Raw genomic sequence first — 25698 nt, 5'->3', positions numbered from 1 at the left:
TTAACGATTAATTAAAATATGAAATATGTGATATGTATAGTTGTATTTAATTTGATATTGTGAAAGTCATTTATCAAAAGTTAACTGTTTTACAGTCGTTTTGATGTCAGCACAGGTGATATTAATAAACTTAATGAGGGTGCGTTCCATTAAGGTTGTTATGTTTCAGCACCCCTATTAAAATCCCGCTGATTCACTGGTACAGCTTATCGTTAAACTAAATGGAATGGAGCCAACATTCGTGGAGGCTTTGCTGCAACATGTGACCAAGATGGCTGCAAGGGAAACCAGGCGTTTTTTGGAGAGGCTGGTGTGTGTCTCCTCTCGAGAATTTCCTGTGACGGTGTTGCAGGTGGCCAGCTGGTACCTCCTCAGACACTTGCATGCCAAAAACGACGCTAATGAATGTTCTTTTGCAACTTGCTGGCAGAAGTTTACACTTCGTGAAAGTCTACTGCTATTAGAATCAAAATGATTACTGTGGGTTGTTATATATGCGGCCGTGGATGAAGACTAACCTGTGGGTGAGTCAAGTAAGTGTTTAAAATGAATCTTCAGTGCTGATATGTTTGCTAGTGTGGCTAACCTAGTTTAGATAGCTGTTGAGTGACCGTGAAAGCTAGTTTGCTTGGCTAAATGTGTTTATTACCTGTTTTGACATAAACCTTACTACAAAAAAAAAAAAAAAAAAAAGAATAACATGTTTAGAGGTTTTGGTTTTAAGGTTTAAAATGTATACTATATATATATATATAAGAAAACATCTCAGAGGAGTCTTTGCTTCTTAGGAATTTAAACACTAATAATAGCAGTTAAGCTAGGTGGCATCATTGTGCTCATAGACATAATATAATTGTGCCTAACAAACACTCTGCTTCTAAAAAATTCTTTATTGTGTTTGTTGTGTTGCACACTTGGACAAAAACAAGGACTTCCAGGTGTGCATGGGTTTGTTTAATAAATTTCTCTGTAAATACAAGAACACAAGCACATCAGCTTAACAGGCATTATACCAGCTGGCATCATGGTCTACTCAATATGCATACACTTACTCGCTTACTGACACATGCAGCTGATAACTGTCTGTATCTTCTGTCATTGACACTCACTGAAAATGTTCTGCACACTCACACAATACTAATTAAAGCAGGAAGTCTGATAGACTACCGGCATTTTTGCGGGCAAAATATGTCAGGTGCAGAGACTATCAAATAAGTTGCAAACTTAGACATAACATTACTTATTTAAACTCACAGACATCGGTTTCCACACGTACTCATTACACATCTGTTCCATTATGTTTATACACAGTTTCATCACAGTTTATCACTTTGCTCACCTGTAAATACAAGAACACAAGCACATCAGCTTAGCGTGGCATCATACCAGCGGGCATCTCTGTCTATTGCAAGAGTACCTGCATGCATCCGGGGACCTCACCTTTTTACCGGAAGTCGGAAAATTGCCGCCATTTCTCGTCTTCTAACACTGGAAGTCACTTGGACTGGATGCCTTCTTCGTTGTCTTCTCCGTGTGTCACCACCATGGTACTAAAGGCAAGTCCACCAAGTAAGGGATTACAAGTAGACGAAAAATTTGCGAGTTTTCAGGTTAACAAGCACAGGCGTAACGTTACATTAATTTTAATTAATCGATTTATGATCCAAATTCAAGTAACACTGAGTACAGACATAATATGCAACAGGAGATTGGCTGGCTGGCATTGCCGCAATGTTGCCAGAGGCAAGTCAGTACGTCATTCAATACAGTAGACAAGGATTGTGCAAGTTTTTGGAATAAACAGCTCAAACGACGAGATTGCATGGATTTTAATTAATCATTTATAACAAATGATCCATGTTAAAGCAATAACTGACAATGAAACATAAAAGCAGAATCTGCTTTCTAGTATTTTCTCAGTTAGATGAAAAGATATACTCCATGATTTAAAATAAAATAATTCTATTTATAATACAGTTTCATATATATATAGATATTCCTATTTTGAATTTATATATATATATATATATATATATATATATATATATATATATATAAAATTAATATATTAATTAATCTGATTGTTATCACTTTTTATTCCGATAACTTGCACAATAGGCCTTTTTCACGCATTTACGACATACTTCTGGTGCAGGTTTATTGTGTTGGACCACATCCGCCAAAATGGACCGTCTGTTTAAAAAACGATTTACGACCTCTTTATCTATACTTATATTTCACTATCAGTTATTATTTTAATATGGATCATTTATTAAAGGATTAATTCAAATCCATGTAATCTCGTTTTAGCTTTTTATTCCAAAAACGTGCGCAATCCTTGTCTACTGTATTGAATGACGTAGTGGACTTGCCTCTGGCAACATGGCGGCAGCGTCGGTGTCTGGCCAGCCAATCTCCCATCGCGTTTTATGTCTGTAAAAAGTGATACTTGAATTTGGATCATAAATTGATTGAATAAAATTAATGTTATGTAATCGCTGTGCATGTTAGTCTGAAAAGTCACTTATTTTTCGTCTTCTTATATTTCCTTATGTCATCAAAGCTCAAAAGTACAACATAAACTGGCCAAAATCAGCAGAAGTGCTGAAAACAGTGACATTTTTAACTCTTCCCTTAAAGCTATACTGTACTCTCCAGCTGCTTTTCTTAAAGGAAACCATGAATGATTTCAGTCAGACCCTCTTGCAAAATTTAAAAGCACAAGTCTAAAGTCCTATCGGGAGGAACAGTGCTGTAAAGTCATCAAGCAGATCAAAAATAACCAACACAGGGCTTTACTGTATTGTACAAAAAAAAAAAAAAACACTGATTCACATTTTCTTCTTTTTTTTTTTTATTCCCGTCAATGCTTTTTGCATGACAAAAATATATGTATACCCATTTTCAGTCATTAGTAAATTGTCAAAGAAACAGACAAAGACAGGAAAAGTCAAACAGACTATCTGGTGTCATAAGAAATCTTTCTTCTCTTTTCCTTCTTCAAATGCCTCTTCTTTGTTCAGGGAACAGTTTTATTTGAGCTTACTATCTGTGTCTCCAGTGTTTTTAAAAAGCCCTTTTAACTACAAAACCAAAGAACATGATAAAGAAGCAGCAATACATAAAAACATTGGCTTTCCCCAAATATAACTATATCTTATGTTTACAAGACAGAAAAGGTTTTCAATTTTTCATCAAACATGCACATGTTTAATTAATCCAAATGGGTTTAAAGGGATATTTAACCACGATAATTTGCGCCGCTGCTTTCCAGGGAGTCCTTGGTACATTCTGTGTATGACAATACACAATAAAACAGTAAAACAAGCTCATTACTGCCAGAACTTTCTTAGTCAACAGAGGACCATCATTGCAGTGATGCTTTTAAATGAAATAAAAATATTATTAAGACTTACTTTATGCTACATTGACATGCAGTTTAACTGAAGACCCAGGCTGCCACTGTTTAACAGTCCATTGAGTAATACAGCGCCCTGTTTACACCAGATGCCACTATTCAGTATAGAGATGTTCAGTACTTTTATTGCCAGATCTGTGCTGCAACATTTTCATACTGAACCGACTTTACAGACTCACTGTTGACAGCTGAGCTCCCTCTTTGGTTACTAGGAGCAGGGTTGTAAGCTTAGCTGTGATAAAACAGTATTTTCCGCATGGTCAAAGCTTACTGAAAGCTTGCAAAAGCTGCCTGATGGTGAAGTGATAACTCTTTTAAATAGGTAGCTGCAGAGCTATTTATCATAAGATGCTCACATATGTCTGAATTGGACAATAAAGTTTGTATCAACTACTGAATGAAAGCACATGAGGGAGAAATACTAGCAATGAACATAGATGCCTGTGATCATTGTCAGTGTCAATAACTGTAACATGGAATTTGGAAGAAGCTTTGTCCCCATGAAGTGAGAAGGAGAAGATAAAAATGTTCATTTCTTCAAGTCAAATTCATTTTTACAATCTTTTGTTGACTATACTACACACAGAGAAGCTAAAATAAGTGCACATGCACAAACAGGATCCTATGGACATGCACTGATGAAGCGATGTCAGAATAAGGGTATAAAGAAGACGCTGCCTGAAGTGATGGGTTTTGAAGAGGGGGTTGACCCATGTTGCTTTATCCAGGCCAATACTGATTGTTAGTATTTCATGAGGCTGATGAACAAAATTTGGAATCGTTATGCATTTATTATAACAGACATAACATTGTCATTGTGACTAAGGTAAAATTGCATGATTGAAAAATGAAGGTAATTAGACAATGTAGCACTCACCCTGCTGGCTCAAACAGAGCAACACAGTAGCAGCATGAAATCTGGAAGCGGGAAGTTAGTGGCCCCCTGGTCTCAGTATAGAGTGGATGGTAGGTCACATAGTGTGGGCGGGGCATCAGGTGAAACCTTGGAGAGTGAAAACTAGGGCTGAAACAATTCCTAGAGTAATTCTAGGATTACAAAAATGCCTCTTTAAATCAGTCAATACCCATATAGGCCTGTGGTTTAAGCGTGGACATCACACTGGGTCATACTGTATTTTACACAGACCATTATTTGTGTTGCACAATGCACTTGCTTTCACTTTTGCTGTAACACAATGTTCAGTAAATATGTGTAGCATGAAAATCATGAAGGAAGAGAGAGAAGATGGTGCAGTGGTGTTGAAAGGATGTGTACTGGGTCTTCGACTGTTTGTGGCATTAGGAAAATAACAGCATCATACTGACGTTGCAGGGCAGTGCTGTAATGAAGGGTTACTTTTTACTGAGTAACTATTAAGTTTTTTCAGAGAAAGACTGCACAGGTTGTACTATGCCTATCTTCGAGTTTACGTGCTGCCTGTCGGACTCGGTATGAGACAGCGGTCAGTTTGTGTCTACAGACTTCAGAGGATTTTATAGACTTTACCAATTGACCCTAGAGTTATAAAGTGCACTGATAGGCTTTGTCCTGTATTGGTGCTTTCTGTCCATCTGTGTCTCTCGCCCTTTCACTTGCGCATGTTAGATGAAATAGTAAATCATTTAAAATTCAGCACTGTGAGTCTTTTCTTGCAAAGGCTTCAGCATACTGAAAATAGATTATAGATAATAGATTCCAATCAAATAGAAACACGTTATTGCCACAAACAGTGACTGAGGCAGACAGACCAGACAGGTCAAAGTTCATCAGTCAGGACTCAACAGGTCATAGGAGCAGCTTTAAACCTTAAAAATGTGCCCTCCAGGTCAGGGGATGGTATGGAAAAAGCCATATATATTTTTTTTCTTTTACAGTGGATTAACTCACAAATAATGTACTTGAAAAATTTTAACTGAACACCCCTTGAAAAATAGATAATATTCCTAGAATTTAAGAATGCAGCTTTCAGTGGCATCATTGGACTACTGTGTGAATGACTTTATGGGCTTTATGTCTTGCTAAAATGTGAAATATTACACTCATTAGATTACCAGATGCTATTTAGTTTTCACAAAATAAGTGTTCTTTACAAAAATAAAGATAACTTACTGAAAAATTGGAGCATGAAAAAGATCTTCACATAAGAAATAAGATGTTAGCACTCAGACTCTCCAGGTAGAGGATAGGGCTGGGTAATGCCACTGATTTACTGAATTGGTTTGGTTCTGATTCTTGATTCAATTCGATATCGATCCATGCAGAGATATTTTAGTAAAAAATCCTATGTTGCTTCTACATTTAAGAGATTCTCAGAGAACTTAAGTTGGAAATAGTACAAAGAATGTTCCAACTAGGAACATTATTAAAAATTTCAGGGTTTGCATTAAAAATTGACCCTGAACTAGAGGTATTTACATCAATATTTTACCTCTATGTGGCCCATCCTGGATATGGCCTCTTTTGTCCAGTTTGCCTCTGTCTTTGTAGTGTTTAAATACAAAATGCAGTCTGATATCTTCTTTTAAGTTTGGAGGCTCCTTCAGTGGAGCAGAGCTGCCAGCCTCCACCATGTTTATTTTTACAAATTCACCTACTGCAAGTCCAAGTTTAAACTCTTGTTGTTAAATGAATAAAATAAAAATAAGTACATTTGATACATCATTTTAACTAAGTTTGATTAAGTCCATGATGTATAATTACAATGAAGCTTATAATGTGATAGTAGTAGTAATAGTCACATTTTCAGATATAGTGCATACAGTGTGGTGCTTTAATGTTTATCTGTCTGCTGTCTGTGAGGTGTGTACTATAGACAGACACCTGTGCTCTTTAAATTAAAGATGGAACCCATGGCGCTTATAAAAAGAAATATGCATCATGTTATCTATCATATTATGTACATTGTATGTTGTTAAAATGTTATCATGCTAACTCAATAGAAAATCTACATGAGGTGTGAATTTGTTTCTCATATCTTTCTAAATGACTGAGTGCTCCGTCATTTCCCTGCTGTAAACGGTGGACATAAGTTGTGCAACAGTGAAACAAAGGAATAGGAGGTAGTCAAATAAAGCTCACTGTATGGAGCGATGATTATGGGGGTTTCACAAAACAGTTGGGGTTTGCTCCTTTTGAACGTAGTACCCCAAATGATCACTATTGTGTGTGTTCGTCTGCCAGGTCTGTAGCAGCAGCAGCTTAAGTGCCCTCCACCTGCAGAGCTCGGCTGCTCGCGCTGCACCAGCAGAGGTTTCTGTTTGAGGAAGAGATATTCAGCTCATATTGATAATGCACCCAGATATCCAAAAGTAGTAACCTTGTAACCGTTTTCATATTTTTCACTGGCGAATCCATCTTGCAAAGCTCCCGTCTGAACCCTTTGGGCTCGGTAGCTGCGCACGTGCACCTTGATAGTGGCTGCATCATGTGGTTTGGTCCTCTGATTGGCCCGTGATGATGTGACAGACAGAACGTTCATGCAATCCCACTCCGAGTTTAATTCAAATCCTCTGCCCTTTCCCAAATGCTTAGTATTGAAGGTTTCCCAGATGAATGTGTGAAACACATCCATGTGGCATGTCAGGTTACAAAATTAGATGATCGGGTGTGAGATTCAAACCTTGAATCAGAGTATAAACGCTTTCAGAAGGGAGTGCAGGTCAACTTTCAGGCTAATTGAGTGACATAACTCTGAGATTGGTAGCGCGAGGAGAGGTGATGAACCTCCCTAGCTACTAGTCCAATCTCCAGATTTGGTCTGACTTGAGCTGTAACTGACAATCCTTCAGTTCCCAACCAAAATCCTTACAGACTAGGTTTACCACAAAAAACTGAGTCATATATTCAGCTATAATTAAGTCGTAATACCAAAATGTATGCATTCTTTATCTACATGGATTGTGTCGTCGTTTTCTTTTTTCTAATAGTAGATCTTATGTATTTGCCACTAAGTATGTGTTACAGTTCTTCAGTACAAACTGATCTGCACAAGAGATGTGGAAACATTGCACTCTGCTTCGTTGTTTCAGTGCATTTGCTTTAAATGTTACAGGTGGTAAAGACAAGCACACATCAGTCATGTTGAGCTGGTGGATGAAGAGATGCAGATGATGAACTGAACTGTGGCGTGTGACACGTCACCAAGGTAAATCACTCCTCCCTCTTATCTGTTACAGTGTGTACTGTACGTACTGGGCCAACATGGCTACATTGGTTGTAGTCGTTCATTGCTAAGCCCAATACTGTTACCCCCACATATATCACAAGACTTCAATTTAAGCATGAAGTACTGATATTATTTGCCAGAACCCTAAACTTTTTAAAGCCTTTACCAAGCTTAAAATGCCAAAGCTTAGCTTTGTTCTCTGTAGAGACAAAATATGGATATTTTGGGATGATTATGTTAATCATAACAATGTAATCTGGGAATGTGTGGAATCATCCAGTATCAACATGATGACTGGTGAAAAAAAGTTGTTCTGACAGAACTGCATATTAAATCCCACCCACTGCACACACAGAGACCTGCCAATCACAGCATACGACAGGACAAAAATCCTACATAGACCATCAGAAATAAAACTGACAGCGGGTCGGGTTGGATCTCACTCTTGGGGCTGAGGGGCTGGGATAAGAGAGGTGGTACAATGCCTGGGTGTCACATTGAGGAAATTGGCTGAGCAGCCACCCACTTATGCAGAGTCATACTCTTTTTGATATGCAAGTGGCTCACAAAGCTGCTACAGACGCCAGTCTGCCAATCAGGAGGAGCAGAACATAAAGGTCATTAGTTTCCAGGATGACAGGCCAACTTCCATATAGTTGATTTCTGAACTGGATGAAAAAAGTCTTAAAGACACTGATAAAATAAAGACTCAAAGTGTTGAGAGGTAGCAAACAGACACAACCCCTTCAAATGTTTTTTTTGTTTTCCTCTGGAAAAGGAGTCTCAGTTCCCAGACTACTTTATTCAGTTTGCTTTGTGAAACATTTGAACTCACATTGAAAACCTTGTGAATAAACTTTCCTTTTGATCAAAGTTTCTTTTCTTCCACACTCTGTCTGAGATGGCTTTTGTTGTTAGAGTGGAGTTGAGTAATAAGTGCATCATCAACAAAGAGCCAGTGATATAATCCTGTGTCATTATAAAAGTGTAGCAACATTTACCACATGGACCTAATAAAAGCACTGCTGACGTATTATGACTTCACATTGAAATGCAAAAAAATGCAAAAATGATCACACATAGTGCATGTTTTTAAAAATAAGTGTTCACAACCAGTTAAATGTCAGCATTAATTTTATTTATGCATATCAAGTATTTATCCTTCACCCATCCACATACTTGTAGTTGAGACTGACAACCTTGGATGCAACGCAACATTTTAGTCCAACAATTTTGAACCTCCACTTATTTCTAGTAAAAAAAAAGCCCATATTGATACCCTTTTGGATACCATGACAACAAAAAATTGAAGTCCTTGGCATCCATTATTGGATACAATTTTTTAATTAGCAAAAATTGCTGGCGAACTCCCATACAGTGTCTCTATTTTCCAAATATGGTTTCAGGCATTGCATATTAGTTGAAAAAATGCAGTTTCCTTCAAAGCTTCCGCGCTTTTAGATAGAGTTGATCATTGTGTTGACCCTGTGTAAAGCCTTTATGGGTCCTTTATGTAGTCAGAGTATGGCTATAGCGGAGTGCTAGGCCTGGATGAGGCTGTGGTGGGGGGTCCCGGTGTGATATCTTTTCATGCTGGGGTGCAGAAATCCTGGTGATGCCCTTGTCAAGTCATACTAATGTTCCAACCACAGAACATTATCTATGGATGCATAACATTGTTCTGTGTTACAATGAATGTTATGGCATTTCCTGGAAAGCTTTAGAAAGCGTTCTTTCACTGCAGGAAAGCACTTTCTGTGATGTTAGGCCTGTTAGTCCTTGCAGGACTAAAATGCACTATAATGGAAGCTGGTATTAAGTAAAAAGGGTGAGCTCTTCCCCGTTGGTTTGCTTCACGATTCTAGTGTTATAATGTATTTTTCAGATGTAGAGGCTGCATGCTTGTTAAACATTGGTAGAAGTTTTGTGGCTAATAGGTAATGGCTTTCCCATGCATTTGGCCACAAAGCGTCAATTCATGATTTAGCTACATTTGCCAGCATGAAACTGCATCCTCCTTAAGAATATGAAAGGACCTCGAATATCGGGGTTCTCTGGGAGACGTAAGAGGTGGGGTTGTCTGATTCAAAGCCCCAAACGAGTGTTTCTTTAAGTGCGTGTGTGGAGTTTTCCTGCACCGGGTGAGAGGAGGGGTTGGAGAGTGACGCTGGCTGCGCCTTGGTGCTGAGCGGAGCGCTCACCTGCAGATGAGAGAGCCGGGGAAACTCGGGGCAGAGCTGCAGCAGCACACTCACGGAGCAAGAGGAGGGACGTAACGAACAGTTTGACCGAGGAGAGGGGGATTACACGATTATTGGAGAAGAATTTCACATCGACCCTCTTTCTGGTTCCTCGTCCAGGCAGCCCTGGTTTGCTTGCTCGCCACGATGAGATCTGACTTCGCGGTGGTCCTGACAGCAGCCCTTCTTTTTGACTCAGTCTGGGTGAGATTTCTTATTTTTGGTTAAGCTTGTTTTGCGTTGATGAGTTGTGAGAGAAGATTTTTAAGGCACTGGCTCATAAGCTGTGATAAAGTCATGTAGTGGATGGAGTCTGTCAGTCCAGTGTGCCGCAGCAGCGCAGCGCCGGTCGTTATTTCTTTACAAGTACGCTAATTGGTTCCCTAATGATTTTTTATATGTAAGAGTAAAAATAAAACAATCTGGTTTCGTCTGCTCTGATTCTCATTAGGCTGCCTCCGGATCGCTGCGGGTTCAGCGCTTGGATGCATTTATCACCCACAAGTTAAATGATGCACTATTTATTCTTGCGCATTCTTGATCAAACTGGCTGAGTTATCTCGTGCATTTAAATGAAAGTTTCTGAGAATAAGATGCATCAATCTATAATTAGTTAAACTTAAGCCATAGTTTTAAGGTGCTTTTGAGCCTTTCTCCGTCATTTAATCGATCAAAGCTGAATTAAGTGGTCGCCGGTGGGCGTCTCTTAACGGCGCGACAAGTGCTCTGCTAAATCTTAAACTGCCGCTGCAGCTACAGATACAGCTAATGCCTCCGTACATGATGTCTAAAATTATCTACAAAATACAGTTCCCCACGTAGTTTTCCTCCGGAATGTGAGGACCAAGTGTCTCTTTGGCGAGCTGTGCATGCACGCGCACATTCCCTCGTGCACCTGTAGAGACTGTAGTATGTCAGATGAAATGATTGAACAGTGTGTGTTCACTCTTGGTTGTGAAGTTTTCTTCAGTCCGTTTGACTGTTTCTGACACAGGCTCTCACATGCACTGCTCCTCTCCCTCTGAGCTCTGTGTTCACATTTACTGCTGCGTTTTTGCTCTTTTTCTTTTGTGTGCCACTTCACCCAGTCGCCCAGTCCTTTACAAGGGTCTCCATCTCATCAAGGGCTGCTTTCTTTATGGAGCTAGTTAAACAACACATTTAAAGCAGCAGAATACATAATCAGCTGTGCGCCTATAGGGGCATGCAGTTGATAAACTTGTTGAATATATTTCTGCTAACTGCTGCTCTATATGCTGCTTTCCTCCAAGGCTCAGGGCCAAGCAGAGCAAAGAAATCAATGGAATCCATGTTTATCGATGTCTTTCATTGTATTTTCTTCTTTGCAGAGGAATAATGGGGAACATGCTTCCAAAGGTCCCTGCCAAGCTGGCTTTTCACAAAGCTTCTACTCTGTGCTGATTTCAAGGGATGTATTGCAAGGCCAGGGCATACATAAAGGTAGGACCTCTGATTGGAGATTCAGTTCTTTCATGTTTTGTCAAGGAGATTTACATTGTGAGTGAAAAAATCTCCTTTCTGGATTAAGGCCACTGAAAGGTAACATGTCGTGACAAGTCTTCTTTCATTGCCATGCTCTGTAGTTTTCAGTCGAGTGAAGTAGCACTTCTGTGTCTGGAGGACGGATGTGAAATATAGAAAAGGAGAAAAGACTGAATTCTGAAAATTGCAGCATGGACAGTGGGGATGAAATTAAATGTTGCTAATGGCTGCTGCTTTGAATAACAAAACTACCTGATCAGGAGGGACTAAAATCAGCATACTGGTCTGCCTAAAATTAGGCTTTAGAAAGAATACACTTCAACGCATTTTTGAACATTTTGAGCAAAAATGTACGAGGATGAGTAACATGCAAATTAACTTTCAAGTTCTCATCTGATACTTTGAGAACAGTGCTGGAATTTTTGGGGGGCGTTTAATCTTACATTATTATTATCGCCATCTTCATCACTCTTATCTTGTGTACCATCACCTTCACACTTCAGCATCTTACCCACTTGTGTGTGTGTTGTTCCAATTACACAGTGAGCCAACCAAGTTTGAGGGCCCGATAGTGCAGGAAATGGAATCGACATCCTGTGTCTAATCTGGCACTGCTCCTGCCAATGTGGGCTAATTGCAATTCTCTATTGATCCCAGTGGTTTTTTTCTCATAGCTCAGCTAAGCTGTATTGTTTTGCTGTGGGCGCACAATAGCTCTTTTGTGGGTCGACTGTGTCTTCAGCAGCTGCACAGTATATATTTCTCACCCTCCTTAGCAGGGAGAGACCTGGCAGGGATACAGCTGTCTAGACTCTCTCCTGAGAGTGTGCGTGAACATACACTCAAACACACATAAGTGCTTTAGACTGAGGATATACAGTACAATCACATTTGGTATATTTTTTGACTGTTTTTTCTCTTGTGTCTATATTTGTATTAGTTTCGTGCTGGAGTCATATATACAGGTGTAGAGGAAGGTATCAGCGAGGTTTCAGTGTTTCATTAACTTCAGTATATTGTTGCCTGGGTGGAAGTGCGATTGGATGTGGGACACTGTCGCTGGGAGTGAGCTGGCTCTCGGTGAGGTAGTGATGTCTTCAGCCCAGCAGGGGGTGTCAACACAATCACAAACAATCACAGAATGAGCCATCACTGCTGCACAGGAGCCATTTATTTCAGAGAGCATTATTTATCTGCTTGGTCTCAGAGAGATGAAATTGTCTGTGTCTCCATTCAGACATAAACTAATCTGTAGTGGGCTAACGGGGTTGTTTTTTGTGTTAGGGATTCAATTTACTGCCAACAATTGATGCTTTAGTGTGATTTTACTGCAAGCTACCACACGAAAGTCTCCTTCAAAGGTTGCTGCATTATTGGATACAATAAAAGCTACCGGCTCCACTCATGGAGCTTAATTCATTAACAGCATTCTCTTAAATCCAATCCACAACATATGTTTCAGTTTAACACTTATGTACTGTGTTGTTTTAACTCACTTAAGTAAAATGAGCTTATCCTTACTTGACACACACTGCTACCTTGTTCTCTTTGTGCACAACTGTAATGGCCATGTATACACATAGACACATTAACGTGAGCCACTGAGGTACCAAATGGATTATGATGGACAGGATGCGTGGGCAGAAGGTCAGCAGGTTGGAGGAAGAGGAAGGTGTCACATTCAACCTTTAGTCAATTTGATCCACGCTGAAGTTCCACATGGTGTACAGTGTAAAATGAAAAGTGTTATCAAAACCAGCACAGCACAGCAAATATGATGACAAAAGCTAAGCTGAGAACAACACCAAGGTAGAATCTCTGTCATGTCATTCTTATGATACTAAATTTTATTTATTGTCCAATAATGTCAATGATAGAGATTGCATTTTGCATATTGTGTTGCATCCTTGCATAAGAAAACCCAGATGGATTTTCTTGTCATTTCTCCTCTGGTTATAAATCATTTTTGTATTTTCCACCTTCTTGTTTGCCATTTTCAGCTTTGCACAATTTATATACTATCACCCTTTCTTTCATGAGCAGTGCTGCTCATTTGATCACTTCCTAAATAACCTGCAGGCAAACTGAGGCTTCTATTGATACACACAGTTTGCCCGATAAACATTTGAGAGTATAAATTCTACACCCTGCATTGCTCCTGCTGAGTGAATTGATTTACTTTGTATTTATATGGAAGTTTCTTGCAGGTTTCCAGAGTTAATGGCTGAAACACACACAAATAGACTTTGCTTAGCTTGTGTCTGATTATTGTTTAGGCTGAAAATTGCAAAATGATTGCATGTTTCATTTAAAAGGAGCATTTATTTAAACAACAGTGGATTAGCAGGGTTGTTAGAGGTGAGGTGATAGTGCTAGGATTGAGGGGTGTCATTAACCTAGTGGCAGAGGTGGAAAACGTACATGACCTAAATAAAAATACAGTTGGTCTGGTTAAAATGTATGTCAGTAAAAGTACTGGTCTATAAATCTACTCAGGTAAATGTTCAAAAGATCTAATTTATAGTTTACTTAAAATTACTGGGTACTGAGTAGCTACTGAGGAGTTGTGCAGTAAAATATGATCTTTCCCTAGTGGCAAGCAAAGCAACAGAACAGACCTTCAATTGGGTCTGACTCTAACCAGTAATTCTTGAAAATCAGTGGTAAGGTGGGCCTCCTCTGGCAAGAACAAAGCAGAAAATTCAACCTCATAGCAAAGCAATGCATACTAATGAACACACTATGTGTCCTTTAGAACAGTGGTTCTCAACTGGTGGGTCGGGACCCAAAGGTGGGTCACGGAGCAGTTTTCAGCTGGTCGCAACTAGGTGTCTGAAAAAAAAATGGTGGCAAAAGTCCTGAAGTTCTTATTAGACATGCATTGGTACCTTTTATTTTACCCTGTTACTGTAAAATTGGATAAATTTGAATGTTTGATCAATATATCAACTCTTTTATCTCCTCTTCTTGCCATAAATGGCTAATTTTTCCATGATAAATAAGTAATTTCACAAGTTCTCTGGAAACTAAAATTGACACAAAATGATGGGGAAAGAGGGTATAAAATTTGTCAGTTTTGTCCCTTTTTCTTTTTTATATCAGGTGTTTTGGTCCAAACTGCAACATATTCAATTGAATTAACATGCATTGTTGAAAATCTTTTTGGAAACTTGGGTCGCGATCTTTCGTAAGACAGACTGGTGGGTCCTGAAGCCGGACCAGTTGAGAACCACTGTTTTTTAAGCATCTAATTGCATAGACAAAAACCTTACCTCAGTGGATAACTTCACTCATGGTGCAAATGTGTTTCCCCCTTGACAAAAACAGTCCTGCAGAAACATGAGCAAAAGAACCTCAGCAGGGATCACGGTACAGCAGGGAACATCAAAACACAACTAAACATCTAAAACAACTCTAAACACTGTGCTCAAGGGCATATTGATGATCTCAGATTGTCAAATAACTCCCAGCAGAGGCCTTTTCCCTCAGAATGGGGTTAAATTGACACTTTTGGAGTAAAAATCAACTCTGAAATGTTTAACCATGAGATATGAACACTCCAGTTTTTGCAGCTGTTTTGAGATGTGATGTGGAATTATTCTTCTGTTATGTGCTACCGTGTCATCAACAGAGGTCGAAAAGTACAAGAGTATTGTTCTAAGTAAAAGTACAGTTAATCTGGTTAAACTACTTGGATAGAAGTAAAAGTACTTTTTTCAAAATGCAAAAAAGAACAAGCACCCAAAAACTCCTCAAATATAGTAATTTTAATAAATGTAATATGTGACTTTCCATGTGGTTTGTCTGCATACACACATGTGCTGTTTGTATATCACATTAAGTGCTGATGATGCCTTCTGAATTTTATGTCTGGTTTTCATAAGAGCTGTGACAATGTCTTTACCAGTAACCCACTCAGGACACCCTAAGAGGCAGAGCTCCACCAGGTCTGCTTAGTGTTACACACAGGAAGACTGATACACACATGCACACATGAAAAAGTGCTGTCTATGTAAAGTCAGTGTAATTACTCAACCAGAATATGCTTCAGCATTGTAGAAAACTGCAGCTGATTGTTAACATGATTTGAAGGTTTGATATTTGGATCAACATCGATACTGCCTTGGTGTTTGAAGTGTTTTGTATTCCAGAGTTGGGTCCTAGCCAGACTCACTGAGATAAACAGAGCCAGCTAAAGTAACCTCATCCCATGTGTCCATGCACCCCTCTGCTGATTTTGTTCCTGGTAATGAAAGCCAGGGCTGCTGGTTTCAGCTCAGTGAGCCCACTCTGCTGACCTTGGACTTTGTTTGGGTTACTGGTGGTTTTGGGCAGCCCTCACTTTCTGTATGTGAGACTGTGTTTGTGTTTATCACAGTTTATGCTTATGCTAGCAGACAGAGAGAGAGAGAGAGAGAGAGAGAGAGATAGTGGCAAGGGGGGTTTAAAACAGATTTTGTAAATTCTGATTTGTGTGTGGGTGCTTTTTGGACATGTGAGTTCCTGAGCTATAATGATGTTGACATCCACTGTGCAGCTTCTCAGAGGGAACTCAAGATTTTCTCTGTAGTCATTGCTTTGGCTTTAGAAAACCCATCAGCCTGAATTCATGACCTCAGCTTCTGTGTTAAGATTGCAATAGCCATTCTTAACTCCCTTACTGGGCACAGTGATTGCTCATAGATACATTTTCTCATGCTGCAAGCACCTTTCTCATTCTCACACATTCCTTCACCCTCTTACACACATATGCACTCTAACACAGTATCTGTTACAGTGTCTTTATATGCCGCCATTCAGCAGAACTCACTGCAGTTATCATTTAAATGTATGCCTTGCCTCTATGACCCAGATCCCCTCTTTCTCCCTTCGGTGCCATATTGGCTCTATTATATTCATAACATTTTCTGGCTGTTGCCCACCAGGAGGATAACCACAAACCAGGAGAAATGGCTGCAAGAGCTTTGCATTCTGAATAAAACAAATTGTTCGGAGCTGTAATTTTCTGCAGGATATTATTTCCAAAAATCTCCTCCAGCACACATTCAGAAGGCCTGGGGTGATGAGTCTCACTTGCTTTGGTTGGTGAAGCTTCCAAGTGAGGTATTTTTCAAAATCCAATAGCTGTGCTGTTACTCTGCTGTGGGCTTTGTATTGTGGATTGGATCATTTTCACCTTTATTCTCAAAAAGTTGATAAAAGTATCAGCTTCACCCCAGTTTAAAGCACATAACCATTTCCATTTTGGAAAATGGCTCAATATCACTCAAAATCTTGCAGAATTGTCTGCCTAAGATCTTGTTATTAAACTGAGAATCTGAGTATGAGTAACATCCTTCAGCCAAAAATCAGTGCTCCCACACTTATATGGCTGGTTTCGAGCACTGGTAGTGTGGGGACAGTGGTCTGTCTTTAAGGAGTGACTTGTGGGAAACCACTTCTTTTCATACACTCCGTGGAGACGGACAATACATCAATTTTCTCTTTCAATCTGCCCTCAAACAGAATTAGATTGTTTTGATTTCCTGTTTACCTTTTGCCCTAAATCTCATGATACACAGCCTGCAGTGTTATCTGGGTCGATAGCAGACAGGCGTCCACATGGAGATTAGACACTGTTGGAAAAATACCCTCCTTTGTTTCTTTCTCTTTCTGCCCAGATCACTCTTAGTGCTTCCTCTCAATATTAGTTTTGCATTATGGTGTATTTTTTATAATATTATGTAAAATCTTTGATTCTCTCTTTTTGTCATTCAGAGTCATTCATGCTTTTTTCCTTCAGCACCCCCTCCCTAAACATCTAATCTCTCTTATAATGCAAATAACAACACAAATCCTTACTCTCTCTCTCTGCCATCTGTTGAAGTATTACATGGTTTATAGCTAATTTCTGAGGATATTCAGTCAGAGGGACAGCACAGAGGCATCGCTTTTCCATGCTTATTAATTACAGAATCGATGAGGCTGACATTTGTTGGATGGCTTGTGAAGCAGTGAGGACACTACAGACATACTGAGCTGCTGGTTTATGCTCTCCAGGCCGAAGGCTAATCTGACCCCAGGGAGCTGTTACAAATAGCCAGTTGACACATATTTACTTAAAGTGTAACCAAAGGTCTGATGTATGTTCTCAATAGTTAGAAAGAATAGAGTGTGGATTTTCCAGAGAGGCTCTTATAGATGATTTAGCCACATGCTTGAGTTTTTTTCTCTAAGGTCTAGATGAGTGGTTTATGAGAAAAGCAAGGGGGGCAGACATTTCACCTGCAGGAGTTCGTTTTGATTAATATTGTCAGGCTTTGGAACCCATGCTGTGGAACACTTTTGCAGTTTTTGTGTGCATGACGTGTGCTGTGTGTTTGAACGGGCTGTGTGCACTGAGCTAGTTGTCCGATTGTCTGCACGGAGCAGGTTTCTTCCAGGTTTTTCCAAGCTGGTCATTAGAACGGCAAGAATGAGAGAAGAAAGAAAGCAGGTGGAGGCCATTATTTTTTAATGAGATTTTTGACATCCTCTCCCTTTGTTTTGAGAGGAGGGACAGAGGAGACAGGGAGGGGCGGGGGGAGGAGAGTGGATGAACAAATGTGGGAGACTTCCTGCAGATTGAGTTACTCCGCGGTGTGTGTGAACTCTGCAGCCTTGTCATCTGCTGGCTACATTAAGATACCTCCTGCCTCGGTATGATGGGCTGTCTGGGGTCCTACAGGACCAAGGTTATGGCCCTCCTGAAGACATTAAAGCCGTTTAAATACTTTGCTTGGACTCCAGCTCTTTAACGCACAGATGGTGTGTATGGGCTGTGAAGGCTGTTAGATGACAAGGGGACACTTCAAGCCCTCTCTCTCCTGCTCTGTGCCTCTTTCACACACAAAAATACACACATGCACATTTTGTCTGAGGTTAGGAGGGTATTCTTTTGTTGCTGGTTTGAGATTAAGACTCCTCAGCGGCTGTTGTAAGGTGTCCCCTGCTGTCTTTGGCAAAATTGTTTGTCTTGAGGAGCAGGAGCAGTGCAAGGTGCACCCAGGCCTGTTCCTTTGCTGGGATGTGGTGGACAGGGATTACACCAGCAGGATAACGATAAGCCTGCAAGGCTGTTTTCTCTCTCCTCCTGACCATGTCCTTCAGCTAGGCTGCTGTCAGACGGAGGCTGAAAAAGACGATGGAGTGTAGCAGACACAATCATCTTAAAGGGGTATTTCAGTATTTTTTAAGTTGGGCTGTATGAGGAACCTAGCAGTATAAGTGACATTAGCCTCCAGTGACTTCAGTGAACATTGCTCCTTTAAGTTGGACTAACTGGTTGTACTGGCCTGGAACAATGTTGGCTCAAATGTATGCACTATTGAAAGCTTTGAAGCATTTTGTTTTTTACCCAGAAAGCCTCTGTGTTTGTTACTACTGCTACGTAGCTCATATGACTAAACTTCAAGTAATATTGAAATATCCCTTTAATGGAGAAGAGACATAAGACAAGGTTATGCAGCCTAAAGAACCTAGCTTCTTAATACACATTGTGTTTTTCCATTTTATTTTTACATTCATGCAAACACAAAGACTTACACAAGGAAACACATAAATCCATTATGGCAATCTGAAACAAAAGGATCCAGATTTTCCCTCCCAGGCCGCCCACCACTTCAATACAGATTTGGCCTGGACCCAAACTCTGTGGTGTCCTCTTCCTACCCACGCTCCCAACTCCTCCACTGCCTCTGTTTGTCTACGGCAGCATTTTTAATTACAGCCTAATTGATTAAGTTACAAATGAAACCGCTGCAAAGCCCACCCAAAACGTGCTGCTTCAGCTATCCTAGCTCTTTCCCTTTAGACTTCCTTTGTTGGTTGTGTGGAAGAGTAAGACAGGGACTGCCTCCATTTTCCAGCTGAAGATTTTCTTTGTCTTACTATTTTGGTTTTCAGTTTTTATTAAGCCCTGAGCAACTAACAAAAAATGGATGAGCCCAGTGTGGATAATTTTCCATTCCTCAAAAATCTCTTGCTCCTGTTTCTTGTAGCAGAACATAAGTGGACTAATTTACAGCCATTGTTTTGAAAACTCTTCATAACAGAAAAGAAGGGAGTAAGAAAAGTACGTCAGTGTTCTCACCTCTAACCAGGCTCTCTTTCATCTCTCAGCTCTGCCTTAGCCCAAACTGAGATCAGATTATTATTGATAATTAAAGAGACTTCTGTCCATTTCTCACTCTTTTCTAATCAACCAGCCGGAGTGTATGATCTCTCTGAGAATGTGAGCAGGACGAATCCAAGAGCATTACAGCCTCATATAGTATTCCTTTTGCTTGAAGATCCCTTGTCTTTGTTAAGGGAGGATGAAACGAAGGATGGAAACCCTCAGAAGACATGGGCTGTCTGGTAATCGCTAATTGTGTCCTGAACTCCCTGTGTATGTTCCCCATTAAGTTCTTAAGTTCAGCACACAGTCGAATCATCGCCTCTGAACAAGGAGGCTGTGCAGAAACACAGGGGACAGAGGGAGAAAAGGATGGAGGAGCTGGGGGTCGACAAACAGAGTGCCGGTAATGTTAATTAATGAGGAGACAATGAAGGGTCCCTCTGCGTCTGTGCCTACGTTATTCAACAGGCCAAAAGCTAATACAGGGCTAACAAAGGCTCCTCCAGAGGACCTCTGGTCTTTACAAACAGCGTCTGATGATTCATGTCGAGATTCATGTTGGCTTTTTGGACAGACTTCATTGATTTCTCCAAAGGGGAAATCCTCATATCTCCTCATGCTGTGGCACACTTAGCTGGTTGGTTGGGATCTCTGAGGTTGGGGTTGAACTCTTGTTCAAGGACATTTTGTCAGGATTGCAGAGGCACTGAAGAGGAAACTTTCAGTGCTCAACTCTCTTAAGGTCGTCTTATAATGCTGCAGCTCTTCTTCCAATCATAATTAAAACATCAGAATCATAAGGAAATAGCTTATATTTGACTCAGAAGTTTCATGTAGACCTTTTGCTTCTACTGTTGATTAAGTTCTGCATATGATGTTGGGAGCACTATTATGATGAATACGAAGCTGTGTGAGAAAGTGGACCTTCCTCTGTGTGGACTGAATTATTCAGTGTCATATAATGAAGAAATGTTCAGGATATCAGAGCACACTGTACTCTGATCTTTGATCTCTGATGCATAGATTAACTGAGATGCAAAAAAACGGTCAATATTGATGCAACTAATTAAGAGGTCTGTATAGAGTGAGTGTGTAAGTGTAGGAGCATAGATTCAAAAGGGCATCAATATATACGATTTTTATGCGTGCATAGCATTGGAAACATGCTGATAAATTGCTAAAAATCAGTGAAAGTTGTAGGCTGCACAAAAAGGACTACAGGCAGTAGAGCTGTATGCTCTAAATTTGCATCTCTGTGGAGTGGTGTTGTCATTAAAGTGAAGCCTGATAGAGGCCATTCATGGATGAAGATCATGAGGACACAATCTTAGCTTAAAAGTATTTCTGTGATGGGCAATGTCTTGTTTGTTTGGTATAAAGGAGGCAGCCAGAGAAATCACAAATGTAGATTGCCAGACTCAGCTGTGCACCTCTCTGAAACACATCATCATAGCTGTAGCAAGAGTTGTAATGGGGTGTTGATAACTTGAACACACTCATTCGGTTAAGATTTGCACTTCATTGGGCAATGAATACATGCACTCTGAAATTGATGAAGACTGTTGAAGATGGGGTTACAGTGCATCAACCATGCAGACACTTCATCAAGTCTGTTTTTAGATTCTGCTGCATAGTGGGCATCTCAAATATACACAAGAACTGCACTGACAAGTTTCACATTTCACTGGTGTCAAGTTCAGTTACTTTTTACTTGTGCCCCTGTACTTGAAGATATCCTAATCTTTATTCACATACCAAGTAAAAACAGTTAAAAACATAAAGGTTTTAGTTTGGCATTGGACATCTGCTTCTTTCAAGTTTCTGTGGAATATTTGTATTATTAGTAGGGTTGTTCCGTCCATCCATTTTCTTCACCGATTATCCCGTTCAGGGTCGCGGGGGCTGGAGCCTGTCCTCGCTGTCATGGGTGAGAGGCGGGTTGCACCCTGGTCTGGTCGCCAGTCATTCACAGAACTGACATACAGAGACAAACAACCAGGCGCTCTCACACTCTCACCCACCCTTGGCCAATTTAGAGTCACCAATCAACCTAATGTGTCTTTGGTGATGGGAGGAGATCCTGGCCAGCGAGCAAACCGGGAACCTTCATGCTGTGAGGCAACAGCGCAAACCTCCAATTTCCAGGGGAACAAATTGCTCTCTCTCTCTAGTCAGTCAGAGCAGTTCCACTGCCTGCGCTCTGGTCTGGAGCAAACCCCAAAACGCCTCTCCCCTCCACTTCGTTGGAGATATGCTACAGGTCTATTTTCCAGCAATTCACGCTGATCAGACAGCCCCAAACAGGAAGTCAAAAGCATAGAGTATCCTGTACTTTCAAAATACAACACAATGCACGCACATCAGATTACAAATCATTACTATATCAATGCTACATCTCATCCTGCAGCAAGAGCAAAGGCTACCTGGAGTTCAACAGCATCATTGATGAGACAAGGTTAACTTTTGAGGGAAAAAAGCCACAGAAGTTTTCATAACACCAGTGACGGAAGCAATAAAATCATAGAATCATGTCAGAATGAATGACAAATAAACCCCAAAAGGTAAAATAATCTGCTGTTCACATACTATTCCCGCATGAACTTGCAGTTCTACGGAGCTTCCACTGTGCGAGATCACTCAACTTCTGTTGGAGCAAAACCGTGGCTGCTGAGCATGGCACAGCTGTTGTATATGGAAATTTTCCATTCCTATGCTGCTTTACAGCCCTATTTTAAATCCAATACAATACAAATTTTAACTGTTTGGTTAACAACCTAAGTTATGAAAACAGTCAAATAGATAGTCAGATATTTATTTTGGTTTGTTTGGTGAGTGTCGCTAACATAAGCAGTGCTTGCACCAACGCTTTCAATCCTTTGCAGGTTAATTAATGTGCTTGTGCTGAATGTGGTTGAACATTACCTCCAGTCATGTGGTTATACATCAGTGTAACCTGAACTATATCTCTTCCTAGGTCATATGTCAGAATGGCGTTAGCTATTAACCAGGGTTGTTACTAGTGGTGGCTGCCCATGCTACAGTTTGGATAGAACATTTAATTGGCATTGTTGACCTAAATTGATTCAAAGTACTTCCAATTACTAGAGATGCGCAAATTGTAAAAATCAGGGAAAATGCTGATAATGTGTTTTAAAATAGCATTTTAGCTGATGGCTGATGTAAGTGTTTTCTTCATTTGGTATAATATTCCCAAAATGCTCACATTTTCTCTCATGTTTGATCATTAAAAAAGATTAGAGTTTTTCCAGCAGGTAACATCCTCTGCTCAATAATACAACTCTTCTCTAAATCAGGAGTGTACATGCTAGGATTAAACTGACATGGCACAACAGAATGAGAGTTGCTTCTGGCATTGGTTTATGCTGATATCCTTTGCAGATGGCTGATATTACCAAATGTGCCTTCATTTACTGATACCAAGGTTAAGCCACATCCCCACTATTTTTTTAATCAACTTGTAATTTGGGTGCTGACTGCCCAGGGTTCAAACTTTAAATGTTATTGCACACATCCCTAATCATGACATTTATTTTTTCAGTGTGAAGGCTAAACGGTAGAATTTAATACTATGTGATTGGACTTTTAATGGTAATGTACACTACTTTGAGCCTTGCACCAAATACCAAAAATGATTGGTATGTGGCGTTATAGCAGTTTTCTGTCTGGATTCAGCCGGTTAAATTTCATGACTATATGTGGGCTAGCTGTTCCAAGCCTAGGGACTGACACATTTCTAAAAGCACATTGGCCAGAACCCCTTTTTTTTGTCCTCTTGCCGATCTGTCTATTGTCTATTTCAGCACATCAGAGGAAGAAGCAAAGAGCGAGGGGTAATAAAAGGCCCTGCTTTCCTCCTCCGGGCCTGGGAGAATGTAGAGAAGCAGATAAGTTGTCTCGCTCTGAATCTGAGAATGATCAAAAACAAAGTGAATCCTGTGGCCGCTGAGGGAACAAGCTCCTGTGAGGGAGTGGGGGAAGGAAGGGAAGGGGAGGAAGGAGAGGGCTGTCAAAGGAGGAGGAAAGGGCCAGAGGAAAAGTCAGGCGAAAAGACAGTGTTTGCACATCTCAGGGGTAGAAAGGGATGAGGAACTGCAGGCAGATGGGCTACTTTCTGCACTGTAAGCTAGGACAGAAAGATGGCTTCACATTCAGTGCTTTATGAGCTATGTAGCAGAGTGCTGGTGGTCTCACATGGTGATTGGCATTTTGTTGGCCTGGCTGTACAGTGCAGATAATGAATGTTTTATTGGCCCTTCTATGAATTGGGCTTTGGGACAGGTTAGTCACACACAATTAAATATAGCACATGCATCAGCTTTTATACATTAGCATATACATAAACTTGCACACACATACATTGTTGACACTTCCTAGAGTTACGAGGCTACACTCTGGTCTGAGGGGCTGATTATCCTAAACACAGAAATAAAAAGGATTACAAAGCGATGGTGTAATCCAGCTGTCAATCACAACTCATTAGCAAACATTGGTTAAAGGAGCAGTGAAAGGTAGAGAGGGAGAGGGTAGATAGGGACTCTTACTAAAGCGGTGGATAAAGGGGAATAGGCAAGGGATAGAAATAGTAGGAGTGGTAGGGAAGAGAAACTAAGTAAGGCAGGAATGAGGCGGATATAAGAGAGTGGGAGGAATAGGAAACCAAAGAGAGTAGGGGAGGAGGAGTAGAGGTAACGGTCTCGCTATTCCGCTCAGGGGGCTCTGCAGAGAGTTTTTATTAAGCTTTCATCTGCCTTTCCTCTCCTCCTTTACCTCTCCCCCCTATCCCCACCCCAGCAGCTTTAAGAAAAGCAGATGCAGGGTCTGCTAGCCATGTCAGTCACGTCTCAAACCCACAGTTCTGCTTGTAATTCCCCGATTAATTAAGAACAGTGATTTGTTAATTTAATTGAAGGTGTAGGGTCGTGTTTTTTCATCCCCTCTCTCCTGCTTTCTTCTGCCGCTTGCTCCCTCTCATCCTCTTGGCAGGCTAATTTGCCCTGCAGCTTTGAGGAGGGGAAATGAAAGGTATCACAGAGGAAGCCTTCAGATGGTTTATTAAGAATTGATTTGCCACGGTGGCAGAGAGACAGACCGTAGGGAGATACATGCTGTTGTGCCTCCCAGGCAGACACCCCCGGGCTGTGGGGGAAAGAGTGAGGGCATGGGAACTAAAAGAGGATGTTATAAAATGTCTTGGTTTGTTCGTCTTGCTTTTTGAGAACCACAGCTGACCAGCCAGCACCACCTGACAAGATCTGACTAACCTTAAGCCTCAGCGGTGCTGATCCTTCAGCTTGTGTTCATCGCCTTCACACATGATAAATTAATTTTCACCCCAGCAGTGAATAAAGAGGCACAGGGTAATTTAACGTCAGCACACCCCGCTGTGGAATGTTTGATTTCTTGTGTTTATAAATTCAGACACCGTGGCAGAGGTAATATGGACAAAATGACAAGCTTTGCACAGCAGCCAGCTAATATGTAACTGTTGCATCAAAACCTAGCTTTTTAATGAATTTAACATTTGCATAACCTGCTTGTTTCAAACGACAGGCCTGGCCACCTTTCCCACTGTGCTTTGGCTGTGTTGCTGTCACATTGCCCTGCTCATGTGCAGACGCACGCTGGACAGCATGTAAGGAGATAGATATATGACAGATCAGAAAGATTTAAGCTTCGAAGCTCAAAGAAAACAGAGAAATAGAATCCCCACAGCTAGAAGGGATGTCTAAGAAGACATCACATCTTACCAGCAGCCATTCATGTCCCTGTGTCCACACAGATGCCCCTGCCCCTTCATATACCGCTGGTCAGACTCCACAGTCACGCAGGCTTATTGTCTCTCTGGTCAGGTTTTATCCCTGTGTGTTTCTTATGTCAGGTGAGGTTGTTGCTTCGGTTTCCAATCTTCACAAGTTTATTGGCTACTGCTGCGTTCCATTTCCTCTCATCACACAAGCGTGGCATTTCTCATTATCCCTTCCCTTAATTTATGCACAAATTATTCATAGTTTGGTAAATCACAAAGTTTAGCGACAGCAATTTGACAGTTCCTGTTGTGTTTTAAAGAAAATAGGTTGGGAATCAGGGATGTGTTCTTTGTTTGTTTCTTTTCACGTCACAGCATGTGTGTATGTTGGTTCGTGTGCAAACAGGAGCAGGTGCACGAGTGTGTAAAATTGCAGGTACTGGTTTGTGAAGATTGAAGTTTTTAAA

The 25698-nt window shown here is 40.6% G+C and overlaps 1 protein-coding gene across 3 annotated transcripts in view; it reads left to right on the top strand.

The window, feature by feature from the left end:
* The first annotated feature begins 280 nt into the window (after positions 1-280).
* LOC121517208 (cadherin-4-like) overlaps positions 281-25698 on the top strand; it is a 353586-nt gene continuing 328168 nt past the window's right edge. The window contains exons 1-3 of one of the 3 annotated variants that reach the window (XM_041798801.1): positions 281-524; positions 7471-7563; positions 11174-11285. Coding sequence is in view for 1 of the 3 variants with exons in the window: in XM_041798799.1 (XP_041654733.1) it covers positions 9972-10028; positions 11174-11285 (169 nt within the window). In the remaining 2 variants the exon portion in view is untranslated. Of the gene's footprint in view, positions 534-7470; positions 7564-9872; positions 10029-11173; positions 11286-25698 lie in introns of those variants that run through there. The other 2 variants (XM_041798800.1, XM_041798799.1) reach the window with 2 other exon arrangements.

This window comes from Cheilinus undulatus, linkage group 11 (genome assembly GCF_018320785.1).
Source record: "Cheilinus undulatus linkage group 11, ASM1832078v1, whole genome shotgun sequence".
Classification (NCBI taxonomy): Eukaryota; Metazoa; Chordata; class Actinopteri; order Labriformes; family Labridae; genus Cheilinus; species Cheilinus undulatus.
The sequence above is the reverse complement of the archived record's forward strand: the minus strand, read 5'-3'. Positions and strand labels throughout refer to the sequence as shown.